The sequence below is a fragment of the Felis catus genome, chromosome A3, assembly GCF_018350175.1.
Source record: "Felis catus isolate Fca126 chromosome A3, F.catus_Fca126_mat1.0, whole genome shotgun sequence".
Taxonomy (NCBI): Eukaryota; Metazoa; Chordata; class Mammalia; order Carnivora; family Felidae; genus Felis; species Felis catus.
In genome coordinates this window covers 63,516,777-63,529,581 of record NC_058370.1, presented here as the reverse complement: position 1 = coordinate 63,529,581, position 12,805 = coordinate 63,516,777, and the positions used below count along the sequence as shown (strand labels likewise).

Genomic DNA, 12,805 nt, shown 5'->3' with positions numbered 1-12,805 from the left:
AATGCACCACATTTATTTAACCGTTCCCCTAGTAATAAACATGTAAGTCCCTTCCAACACTTATTTTTCACTGTTATAAAATCCATGGCAAGGAAGAAACTGGGGTACACTGGAATACTCTCGTTCATGCATATGGATATATCTGTGGGACTGATCATTAGAAAAAGAAATCCCAAATTGGATCAAAGGCTATCACATTCTTTACGTATATAGTGTCTTTACTTCTTACATTCCAGTTTTAGGCCTATGACCATCTTTCAAAAGCCTCTGAAAGAAGTAACTACTTCACCAGTAATTCCACCAGTAATTCTTTCATTCTCATATTTTAGATTCCTTATTTTATAGACTATAAGAGCCAAATAAAATCATCAAAATACCTTTTCAATTTTTTTGTACAGTTAATTGTCACCTGGTCAATGAACACTGTTTACTAAGTACTACCTTCTGCTGACACATGGAAGAAAAGAAGATATTTTTAAAAAAGAAGCAAGGAAAATCTAGTTTCTGATCATATGCCAAAGTATATGAAAATTGTATCTGTTGGGGGCCCCTGGGTGGCTCAGTCGGTTAAGTGTCCAACTCTTGATCTCAGCTCAGCTCAGGTTTGTGAGTTTAAGCCCCACGTCGGGCTCTGTGCTGACGGTGCAGAGCCTACTTGGGATTCTCTCTCCCTCTGTCTCTGCTCCTCCCCTGCTAGCTCTCTTTCAAAACAAATAAACTTACAAAAAAAACTGTATCTGTTGGGAAGATATGTGCTCCAGGCCCACTGGCTTTTCCCCAGTTCCTGAAACCCTCCAAGCAGCTTTCCCTCTACAGGCTTTGGAACATCCTTTTCTATTCATTTCCATGCTGCCACTTCCAGCCCCCTTCCGACCCTGGCATAAACATCATTTCCTCAAAGAAGTCTCCCGATGCCTCCAGTCTAGGTCAGGCCTCTTCCTGTGCGCTCTTACAGGACCACATTCTTTTCTTTCAGAGAACTTAGTGTGTAATTATGTGTTCATTAGAGTTATTGTATGATTAACTAGACTATCAATTCAAAAGATCGGGGACTGTGTTTATGTCTGCTTCTGTTACCACTTTATTCAGAGCATCTAGCGGAGTGCCTGGCCTACAGGTGAAGCTAAAAAATTACAGAGAGAAAAAGAGGGAATCTGAAAGAATGAGAATATGAGCATGTGACTTCTTAAAAGACTTGAGTGAACAGAAACATTTCTTCTTTTAAAAAAATTCTTTTAAGTTTTATTATTTAAATAATCTCTATACCCTACATGAGACCTGAACTCATGACCTTGAGATCAAGACTCGCATGCTCTTCTAACTGAGCCAGCCAAGCGTCCCAGAAATATTTCTTCTTACTACAGATCTTCAGGAGGGTATTTGAGTATTTAGTCTTTATGAAAAGATTGTGACGTTAAAGAAATTTTTGAAAGTGAAAAAAACTCACCCTTGTACCGACCACCCTAAGAGAGAAGCTATTCTTTCTTAATAGTTTTTTTCTAATCTTTGTCCACATGCATATTTTTATAAAATACAGCCATCCATGACATGAAGAGACTAGAGCTAGAAACAAAATCTTATGTGACAGTTTCTTCTTAGAGAAGTAGAGTTTCCTTTTACAGAAAAACGAACACACAAACAAATACTGTAACTTGCAAGGCTATTCAATAGAAAGCCATAGGCGCATGATGTGAACGTAACGGTACACACATATTTTGGTGTTTGGATACGGCATTACACACCTGTTTTTATAAGTCAGACGAACAGTTCTCGTACCTTCCCATTTCCCAGGCTGCTGTTCTTTGGAAGCCTGTTCCCACTTAGAAATAATGTCACAAATCTAGAAGGGAAGTGGAAATTGGGGATTTATAGCAATTTTTAAATCAGCACTTTTGGAAGACAAGCATGTCTGCAAACTGAAAAATTTCCAGTTAATATGATCAAACCAAATGGACTGAAGCCATTTGTTTTAAGCTCTGGTGTACCCTTGGTTTTAGATTTAATTATAAATTGCTCTTTGGTCCACTTATCCTTTTGGACACCCATGAACTCTGGACTGTAGCCATGAATTTCTTACTCAAAAAGGAATCTTAATGAAAGACTACATGAGAAACAAGAAGATTCCAGGAATTACTTCATAATTTAGTCACGGAAGCAGCAACTTTTCCACCTTCTGAGTTTATGAAGACTGGAATAACTGAAGTTATCTCAAAGACACTTGAAATATAGTCTTAAGATTCTTTGATTGGGAAAGAATAAAAATTCTTCAGGAACCAAATAAACGTTTGCTTGTTTTTCAACAGGTCATTTAGAGAATTATAAATAAAAGTTTTCACAACCATGTGATAAGCAGTTATTCAGCAAAGCCCCTAACGTTTACTCAGCTCAAGTCAACCAAAAATGCTAGTTTATCTTCTTGACTAATTATTAACAACAGTGCTCTAGGAATGTGTGTCTCAAAATTTACATTTGAATTTGCTGAACTAAATAGGACATAGCTGGAGCTGAGGAGAAAAAGACATTCACTTATCTAGATTTCTCAATATGTAGCCACATAGGCAGGGGTGTAGGGGTGGGGGGATGGTAGCACACCTACCAACCAACATTCCTAATGAGCTAAGTATGAACTTCAACAGTATTCGGTGGAACCCCTTCAAGCCCCAACAGGTTGACCTGCAAGTGAAGCTGGGCTTTGATAGTTTGACGAAAGAACTGACATTTCATGTCCTCTAAACTTATGGCAGCTACTGCTTATGAGTCTGTTTCTTCTCCTATTCTGCCCCAATTCTTTCATCTTTGAATCATAGGGAAACCTTCGCCCCGTAACAGGCACTTACTCCCGAGAGCAATCAAGGACCGTATCAAGTAGGGAAAGGGTCCAGACCCAGTTCTAGCTGTGTGATTTGGGGTAAATCATTTTTTGCTCTTGGGGTTCAGCTTCCTTGTTTGCAAAATAAGTGGGCTAATTCCGATCAGGTTCCTTATGGTTCCATATTCTCTATTTCTAACTGTTGCCATTGCTACCTGGAAACTTTGTTAGTGTCATTTTACTATGACCTAGGAAAGAGTTTTTAAAAGTCTTCCAATTTTCCATCTTCGTTCGTGATTTTCCTTATGTTTGGAATTCCTTCTTTATCTCCATAGGTCCATTTTCTACCCATCCTTCAAAGTCCAGTTCAACTCTGCCTTATTTTCTCGTGCTGAACTTAATCTCTCCATCTGTGGAATATTCACAGCACTCTTAAAACATTTATCACTTTCAATTCTAGTTTAAGGTTATCAGTGTATAAGGCTGCTCCTCCCGAAGCAAATCATAAGTTCACTGTGAACAGGGACTAGCCCAGCTCCTCCAACAGCGGAAAGAAGTATTATCTTGTGAATGAGTACAATAAAAAGCTATTTTATTAGAGCTTCCATACGTCCACTCTTATTACCCTACTAGTTGGGGCAATGTTGCTATTACTAATCCTTCCCCTATCTTAACATGGAATATGTGTGTGTGCAGATTGTGTCAAGAATTCGACGACTTCAACAAAGTCCTGCAACCCTTTTTTATTGGGAAGATTAGATTACTTAGAATTTTTGAAACCTCTTGACCTAATAAGCCTTTTGCAAATAGCAAAAAGTAGCTTCTTTGCTGTTGGTGGGGTCTGCCTTCTTAAAAGGAGTCGGCTTTACCTTAACGTTTCCTTGAAGACAATGCTCTAAATCCCTGCCAGAAGGATCATCTGTGAATAATGCAAAGCCAGACTGTGTTGGCTTTCTCATGCCTGTATCCTGGTTCAAAGTATTCAAAAACTCTTCCACTGTGGTGGACGCATCAAATCCAACTACCTAAGCAGAAATAACAACATTGTTCTCTTAATAAAAGCAACTATGTACATTTCAAACTTAACTTTCAAAAAGGATTTAAGGGAGAAACAGGCTATATTTGATGCATGATTAATGATAACGTATATTTATCTAGATGCTTAAACTCCCCCCCACGCCACAGCTCCACTGGAGAAAATTAATGTCATCTTAATTGCTAGCTTGCTGTAAGAATTCAGAAATCTTGGCTTCAGCCAACAGACATGAATTCAAAATACAAAGATCATTTGACAGCTATAAACATCTTGCAGAGATATCATGCCTACCCGTTAAAAGCAAACCAAGAACTACAGTACAACATGAAATATTTAAGCAAATGAAAAAAAATGCACAAGAAATGCGCTTAAACAGCCACAGGGATGTAAGTAGAGCATAGGGAATATAGTCAATATCCTTGTGATAACTTTGTATGCTGACAGATGGTAACTAGACTTATCTTTGTGATCATTAAGTAATGTATATAAATGTCGAATCACCATATTGTACACCTGAAAGTAATTAACATTGTGTGTAAACTGCACTTCAATTAAAAATGAATAAATACAGAAAAATAAATAATGTCTGTTCCTTTAATATGCAGTTACTTATCTGAATTCTGTGATAAAAAAAAAAAAACTCTGGCTACAAAGACTAATTGCCAGCTTTGGAACATGTTTGCTTCAGGTAATAAGCGAACATCTATATCTGAGAGCTGGAAGGGCCTGGAGGAGTTTTCCCACATAATTCCTGAGATCTGGAGACTTCAAAAAGACTAAACTTGTACACACCCACTCAGTAATTATTTTCTCATCTAGCAAGTACACTGGTTGGGAAAGGCATCAACCAAAGTATTTTTGATTTTTTCCATGAGAGTTGTAAGGGCGGTAAAATTCCTCCCTTATTTGGCTCAATGTGAATTGCAATTTGAATCCTTCTTAGCACAATGGTTTCAAAACTCAGCTGTTCTGATAGAAGACGTAACATATTTGCACATTTACGGTCACTGCCAGCTGCTGACAAAGGTAGGTAGGCAGTCTCACTTCTCTGTTCCACAGAGGACACACGCACGATTCAAGGTTAAGCAAGCATGCTTTCATCAGCCAGAAAGCGTAACCCACCTGATAGATCCCATTCATGAAGTGCACGGGGATACTGAACGGCAAAGAATGATGATAAGGGTTTCGAAGAAGGGTTGAAAGGATTTCCATCCTTGAGGGTCTTGCTTCTCTGTCTCCATTTTGTTGTGTTCTTTCTACGCACCGTTGGCAGTAAATGGCATATTTTCCAAATTCTGTCCTATAATATACAACTTAAGATAAAGCCTAGGAATAAATTTAAGACGCCCTAATACATTAGGTACATGTACATTACAATGTATTATGCTAATTTTGACAATATTTTTTCTTTTTGATAAAAGTTGTTAGAGTTGAGTTGTTAAAGTGTTACAACTTTTCTCAAATTCTAGTTTCTTCACTTTTGCAACTGACTGAATCTAACTTCCCCACAAAGCATTTTCCCTCTTTATTGTATTATTATCATCACAAAATGAATTTAAAGTTACCAGTCATTATACAGTCAAAATACAGTAATTGCATTAACAAACACAAAGGAAATAATTGTATAAAAATAGTATAGGATAACTCAGGAAAAACATGATGTAGCAGAGTTCTCCTTTGAGGTTAGTGCTTGACTGCTAAACAAGGTAGGAAAAATATCTCCAAAAAAACAAATAGATGTATTTTCTCTCTTTACCCTATAAAACATGCACTTCGTAAAAAATTTTAAGCATTAAACAAAACCTCTGGAGTAAATAAATACAAAAGCTGGATAGAGATCTTATTTGTCCTCATTTGTTACATACAATTTTTATGAAAGCAGATTGATAATACCTCCAAATATATTTGTGTTGTGAAGTGCCTTCTAGGCAGACTTTAAAATGTCACCATTTAGGGGCGCTTGGCTGGCTCAGTTGGTAGAGTGTGTGTCTCTTGATCTCAGAGGTGTGACTTTGAGCCCCAGGTTTGGCATAGAGATTACGTAAAAATAAAATCTGTAAAATGTCACCCTTTGTCTAGGGGCTCTTCAGTGACTGCAACTAAAATCACATGATGTTGGGGCGCCTGCCTGGCTCAGCTGGAAGAGAATGGGACTCTGCATCTTGGGGTCTTGAGTTCAAGCCCCATGTTGGGTGTAGAGATTACTTAAAAACAAACTCAATAAATGAAAATAAATAAGCAAACAAACAAACAAATAAATAAAGTCACACAACTTTGATCACAGTCTCCAAAATATAATCTGAATTGGGGAATACTTTCCCACTATTTCCAAGTTGTTTTGTCTCATTGTGTTGGTCTGTTTTAGACCCAGAGTCTATTTAAGCACCTAACGTGAACTTGTTGCACAAAATGATCCTGATAAGCCTTGGCTGGGTGCCGTGGGTCTCACTGTAAGAAAGTTATTCTGACAGTTGGATTTTAGATGTCTTTTCGAAGGGAGTAAAAATTCTGAAGTAATTCAAATACACACAAGCATAAGAGGAGGGAAAACCATCAGGGAAGTTTTCCTACATAAAAGAATTCAAGTAGAGATGGGGTGCCTGGGTGGCTCAGTGGCTTCAGTGTCCAATTTCAGCTCAGGTCATGATCTCACAGTTCATGAGTTTGAGCCCCACATCAGGCTCTGTGCTGACAGTTCAGAGCCTAGAGCCTGCTTCAGATTCTGTCTCCCCCACTCTCTGCCCCTCCCCAACTTGCATTCTGTCTCTCTCTCAAAAGTAAATAAGCATTTAAAAAAAAAAAAAAAGAATTCAATGTAGAGAAAAGTAGCCACAGGGAAAATGAAGGAAACAAAACACTTGCTTTTATTGAATGAGCACCCACTAATGCTAAGTCATTCATCCCTGAAAAGTACATAGACTTTTCACTTAAAAATATTCTTTGTCATACTCCTGAAATCATTTTTGCACTATATGCTGATGTGGATGTAAATTAAAAAAATAAAATTAAAAAAATATATTCTTGGTCAGTTTTTCAAGCTCTTATTGCAATCTCCTGTAAGAGATTTAACATAACAAAGGAAATATTTTCCAAGCCTCAAATAAACGGTAACCAAGGGCTTCCTGTACCCACTTTTGTTTCACACGTTTCTTCCACAAATATACCTGACAGGTTACTAAATACTTATGACTTATTGTAGACTTTCAGAGACCACACAAACGGTTCAGCTGGCTAGTTTTCTGCACACCTGGAATCTGCATTCCTCTTTAGGTGGAGCCTGAGGAGCCACAGGAAAGGATGATGGGGAAGGAAGAGCCCAACACAGAGAGCCAAGAGCTGCCAGCCCTGGGCAAAGAGAAGCACCATAGGTTAGACACCATCTGGCAGTCAGAGATCCATGTGAGAATCAGTGTAACTGACAGATTATGAGGAAAGGGATGATGATAGTCTTTCTTGGCCCCCAAATGTTTTTGCTTCTTCCACATCAACATTATCTGCTTAGAGCATTTATAATATATAAAAACATAAAACCTCCTCCACATTCCATAATCCATCTAAGTCGTATATGCTATTGTCCACAACTAAGTTACCAAAGGCCATGTAGATAGGGTAGTCTTTTTTGACATCATACTCAAAGATTAGGGACATCGTTCCTTTTTTGTTCATTTATGTATTTACTCATTCATTGAAATACAGTACTGGCTATGAGGAAACACAGACTGAAAAACAGTAAAAAATCATATACCCCAAACCACAACCAATCTATTCACACATACATGCATATATATTTATATATGTGTGTGTATATATATATATATATATATATACATATATATATAAATATATATATATATATGGCCATATATATAAAAATGTGTGTGTGTGTATATGTGTGTATATATATATGTGTGTATATATATATATGTATATATATGGCCATATATGCCGCATATATGCGGCAAGTATAAAATATTAGCAGAGATTATCTTTTTATAATAGGATTGTATTTAGTTTTTTCTTTTGTTCTGTCCTGTACTCTCTTTTCTCCTTTATTATTTTTGATTAAGTATATTTTCAATCATTTTATGAATGTTATATGAAAAAGAAGGGGAAAAAGGTACTGTCCTCTTGAGTTACCTACAGTCTAGGAGAAGAGTTATGTATTTTACAATAATTTACAATGTAACATGGTTAATACCATGTCATAATTTTTTTAAGTATAACCAGTGGAGGGAATGACTATCTACTGTGGGAGTCAGGGAAGAATTCACAGAAGAGATGTTGCCTGGGCTGACTATAAAGTCTACAGGGTGGGAAGAGAGAAGGGGGATGCAGGTAACAGTAAAAATGGCAGGTTCAAGGTGGAGGATATGCAAACACACAGTGTGTCTGAAGAATGGGGTGCATTTATCCTTTCAGTGTATGCTGGTTGCAGGATGCACAAAGTGAAGTGGAGAAAGAGGAGCTAGATTATGAAGGGCCCTCAATGCAAATGAAGCTTAAACTTCCAACCTCGCTCGTGCATGGGCCCTCCAAGGCCTGGGAAAGGGCCCTATGGAGTGTATTTACATGATCCTATGTTCTTTTAAAATGTGTGAAAGTAACATTAAAAAAAAGTAACACATTAGTAATAGTATAAGCTTAAACTGGATAAGCTTCAAGTCCCATTAAACCTAGATCCCGTGAGAGTACTATTTGTGAGGGTAAGAAATTTCTGTTTCATCCTGCAGTTAATAGGGGGTTAATAAGCAAAGATTAAAACAGGCATTCATGGAAGAGCAAACTTCAGTGACCAAAAGCCACCTGAAAATATACTCAGCTGCACTAATAGTTAAAGAAACGTATCCTAAGTCAATAATGAAATACCACTCTTTACCTGGGAAGAATTTAAAGGAGTATTACACTGAACATTGTTCAAGATATATGGAAATTCTAGAAATGGATTCAAAGAAATTTGGTGGACTTGTACACAGGGTTTAGGTTCAAAGTTGTCTACTATAGGGGAATTTGTTATAAGAAAAATGACCGGAAAAACCTAAATGTGTAGCAATTGATATCAATACACCATTAATGTTTTTGAAGAATATTGAAGAATATAGGGGAAATGATTACAGTCTACAATTTTACAGAAGTAGTATGCACACTACAACTTTAGTAATGTGAAAAACTAAGTGTGCATAAATATACTCACATACAGCTTTATTTATATAGGAACATATAAATACATAAGTAACCTGAAAGAATACATATCAAAATATTAATAGCTACTTTTCCTTTTCATACTTTCTGTATTTTTGAAATGTCTATATTGAATATGTATCATTCTTACAGTGAGGAAAACAACATCGTCTTAAATTGCATGTATATGTATCAATATATACCTGCAGCGGTCCTGGTTGATTCTGTGGCTGTCTCCGTCTTGTCTGTTTAATGAGCTGACAGCAAATTTCATTCTGTAGCTCAGGATGTGTCAGACAGATTTGCAAAGCACTCTGGGCTAGAGATATATGGTAATCAATCGCAGGGGAGTCAACTGCTGCATTTATAAAGAGCTGGCATGTCTGAATTAAACAAAAAACAAAAAGACATATTCAAGGTGAGAAATGATTAGATTTATTCTGCATGAATTATATCAATTCTCTTCATAGCAACAGTTTTTCTTTAAAAGAATGGAATAAGATATATTATGATAACACTAACCAAAGAAATCTGGAGTGGCTACATTAATATCAATGTAAAAAAAAAAAGCAAAAAACAAACAAACAAAAAACAAAAACAAATCGGACAAAGTAGAATTCAGAGCAAGGAATTCTGCCAGAGATAAAGAGGGTCATTTTATAATGATAATGGGGTCAGTTCTGCTAGAGGACATAACAGTCCTGAACATATACATACTTAATAACACAGCTTCCACATTTATGGAGCAAAACCTGATAGGATTGCAAAGGGAAACGGGCGAATCCACAATTAGAGCTGGAGATTTCAATATCCCTTTCTTAATAATTGAGAGAACAAGTGGACAGAAAATCATTAAAGATTTAGAAAACTTGAACAACACTATTAACCAACTTGACCTAATTGACATGTATAGAAAATTCCACCCAAGAGCAGAATATGCATTCATTTAAAAAGTATACAGAACATGTCGCTGTCCAGTTTTCCCAGCACCACGTGCTGAAGAGACTGTCTTTATTCCATTGGATAATCTTCCTTGCTTTGTCAAAGATTAGTTGGCCATACATTTGTGGGTCCATTTCTGGGTTCTCTGTTCTGTTCCATTAATCTGAGTGTCTGTTCTTGTGCCAGTAACCATACTGTCTTGATGATTACAGCTTTCTAATACAGCTTGAAGTCCGAGATTGTGATGCTTCCTGCTTTGGTTTTCTTTTTCCAGATTGCTTTGGCCATTCGGGGTCTTTTCTGGTTCCATACAAATTTTAGGATTATTTGTTCTAGCTCTGTGAAGCATGCTGGTGTTCTTTTGATAGGGATTGCATTGAATATGTAGATTCTTTAGGTAGTATTGACATTTTAACAATATTTCTTCTTCCTACACGGGAGCATGGAATCTTTTTCCATTTTTTTTGTGCCTTCAATTTCTTTCATAAGCTTTCTATAGTTTTCAGTGTATAGATTTTTCACCTCTTTGGTTAGATTTATTCCTAGGTATTTTATGGTTTTTGGTGCAACTGTAAATGGGATCAATTCCTTGATTTCTCTTTCTGTTGCTTCATTGTTGGCGTATAGGAATACAACCGATTTCTGTGCATTAATTTTATATCCTGCAACTTTGCTGAATTCATGAATCAGTTCTAGCAGTTTTTTGGTGGAATCTTTAGGGTTTTCCATATAGAGTATCATGTCATCTGCAAAGAGTGAAAGTTTGACCTCCTCCTGGCTGATTTGGATGCCTTTTATTTTTTTCTGTTGTCTGATTGCAGAGGCGAAGACTTCCAATACTTTGTTGACTAACAGCAACACACAGAAGACTGAACCTGGACCACTTTCTTACACCATACACAGAAATAAACTCAAAATGGATGAAAGACCTAAATGTAAGACAGGAAGCCATCAAAATCCTCGAGGAGAAAGCAGGCAAAAGCCTATTTGATCTTGGCCGCAGACACTTCTTACTCAACACATCTTTACAGGCAAGGGAAACAAAAGCAAAAATGAACTATTGGGACCTCATCAAAATAAAAAGCTTCTGCACAGTGAAGGAAACAATCGGCAAAACTAAAAGGCAACCGACAGAATGGGAAAAGATATTTGCAAACAACATATCAGATAAAGGGTTAGTATCCAAAATCTATAAAGAACTTCTCAAACTCCACACCCAAAAAGCAAATAATCCAGTGAAGAAATGGGCAAAGGACACGAATAGACACTTTTCAAAAGAAGACATCCAGATGGCCAACAACACATGAAAAAATGCTCAACATCACTCATCATCAGGGAGATACAAATCAAAACCACAATGAGATACCACCTTACACCTGTCAGAATGGCTAACATTAACAACTCAGGCAACAGATATTGGCAAGGATGCAGAGAAAGAGAATCCCTTTTGCAATGCTGGTGGGAATGCAAACTGGTGCAGCCACTCTGGAAAATAGTATGGAGGTTCCTCATAAAATTAAAAATAGAACTACCGTATGACCCAGCAAGTGCACTACTAGGTATTTATCCAAGAGATACAGGCATGCTGTTTCAAAGGGGCCAATGTTTACAGCAGCATGGGTTTGTGAGTTCAAGCCTCATGTCAGGTTCTGGGCTGGCAGCACAGAGCCTGCTTGAGATTCTCTCTCTCTCAGTCTCTTCTGCCCCTCCCCTGCTCATTCTCTCTCTCTCTCAAAATAAATAAATAAACTTAAAAAAATACTTCAGTATGGATGGATCTCCAGTTGATAAAGGTTTCTTTCCCATAACCACCATATCATATCATACCCCCCAAATTAATATTTTTTTTTTGAGATGGGAGGAATGTAGGCAAGAAGAAGCCAAAAAAGAAAGACAAAAATTGAGACCTTAAGAAACTAGGGCAAAATGAAATACCGAGGTCCTGATATGGAATCAAGACCGGAATCCACGAAGGTGCATGAGATTCTGAGATTGGAGGAAAGGAGGAGAAAATAAATTAAAGAATGTTTGTCAGGGGGGCACCTGCATGGCTCAATCGGTTAAGCATCCAACTTTGGCTCAGGTCATGATCTCACGGTCTGGGAATGTGACCCCTGCATCGGGCTCTGTGCTGACAGCTCAGAGCCTGGAGCCTACTTGGGATTCTGTGTTTCCCTGTCTCTCTGCCCCTCTCCTGCTCACGCTCTGTCTCTCTCTCTCCCTAAAAAATAAATAAACATTAATTTTTTTTTTAAATGTCAGGGAGAGAGCTTGGCGGAATAATGTCTGATGCCCTCTAATCTTCTCAATAAAATAGAAGTTTGTTGTGAACAACATTATTGAGTAGGGCACTGGAGGGTTTGTGTGTGACAAAAGATAAGCAAAAGGAGAGGGATTCAGCCCTGAGGGTGAAGACCATGGATGTATATTGGCTCTAGCCCACACCTGGTTGTTTGATGTTTTCTAGCCATGTGCTCATGATCAATGTGGAAGTGGACAGGACACCAGCAATGACCTATGTTGGGGTTTGGCTGAAGAATGCATGGAATTATGGGTCCCAAAGAACTATGAGTATTAATGAAAGTCATCCAGACTGGATAAAGAAAGAAGAAAAGCCAAGTGATGGTTACCATGCTCTCTTTTGATCTCAAAGAAAATAAATGGCTCAAAACAAAGGTCTTAGAAAAAAAATTGAAGAATAAGAAAATAAGAGAGCTCATAGGCTAAGAGATTATGGTTCTAGAAAGAGATGCTAGAATTGAAGCTTTTAGAAGTAGTGCACTTGTAAGGAATGGTGGGGTTGGAGAATGGGAAGATGAAGGTGACTACAGGTGAAGCTT

The 12,805-nt window shown here is 37.5% G+C and overlaps 1 protein-coding gene across 8 annotated transcripts in view; it reads right to left on the bottom strand.

Annotated features, from left to right (window-relative positions):
* The window catches only part of PLEKHH2 (pleckstrin homology, MyTH4 and FERM domain containing H2), a 119,728-nt gene that overhangs the window by 27,029 nt on the left and 79,894 nt on the right, over positions 1-12,805 (bottom strand). For all 8 annotated transcript variants that reach the window (XM_045054150.1, XM_011281045.4, XM_045054149.1 and 5 more), the window contains 5 exons: positions 9,227-9,406; positions 7,093-7,190; positions 4,968-5,145; positions 3,679-3,834; positions 1,743-1,840 (listed from right to left, as the gene is read on the bottom strand). In XM_045054150.1, coding sequence (XP_044910085.1) covers positions 1,743-1,840; positions 3,679-3,834; positions 4,968-5,145; positions 7,093-7,190; positions 9,227-9,406 — 710 coding nt within the window. The remainder of the gene's footprint in view (positions 1-1,742; positions 1,841-3,678; positions 3,835-4,967; positions 5,146-7,092; positions 7,191-9,226; positions 9,407-12,805) is intronic.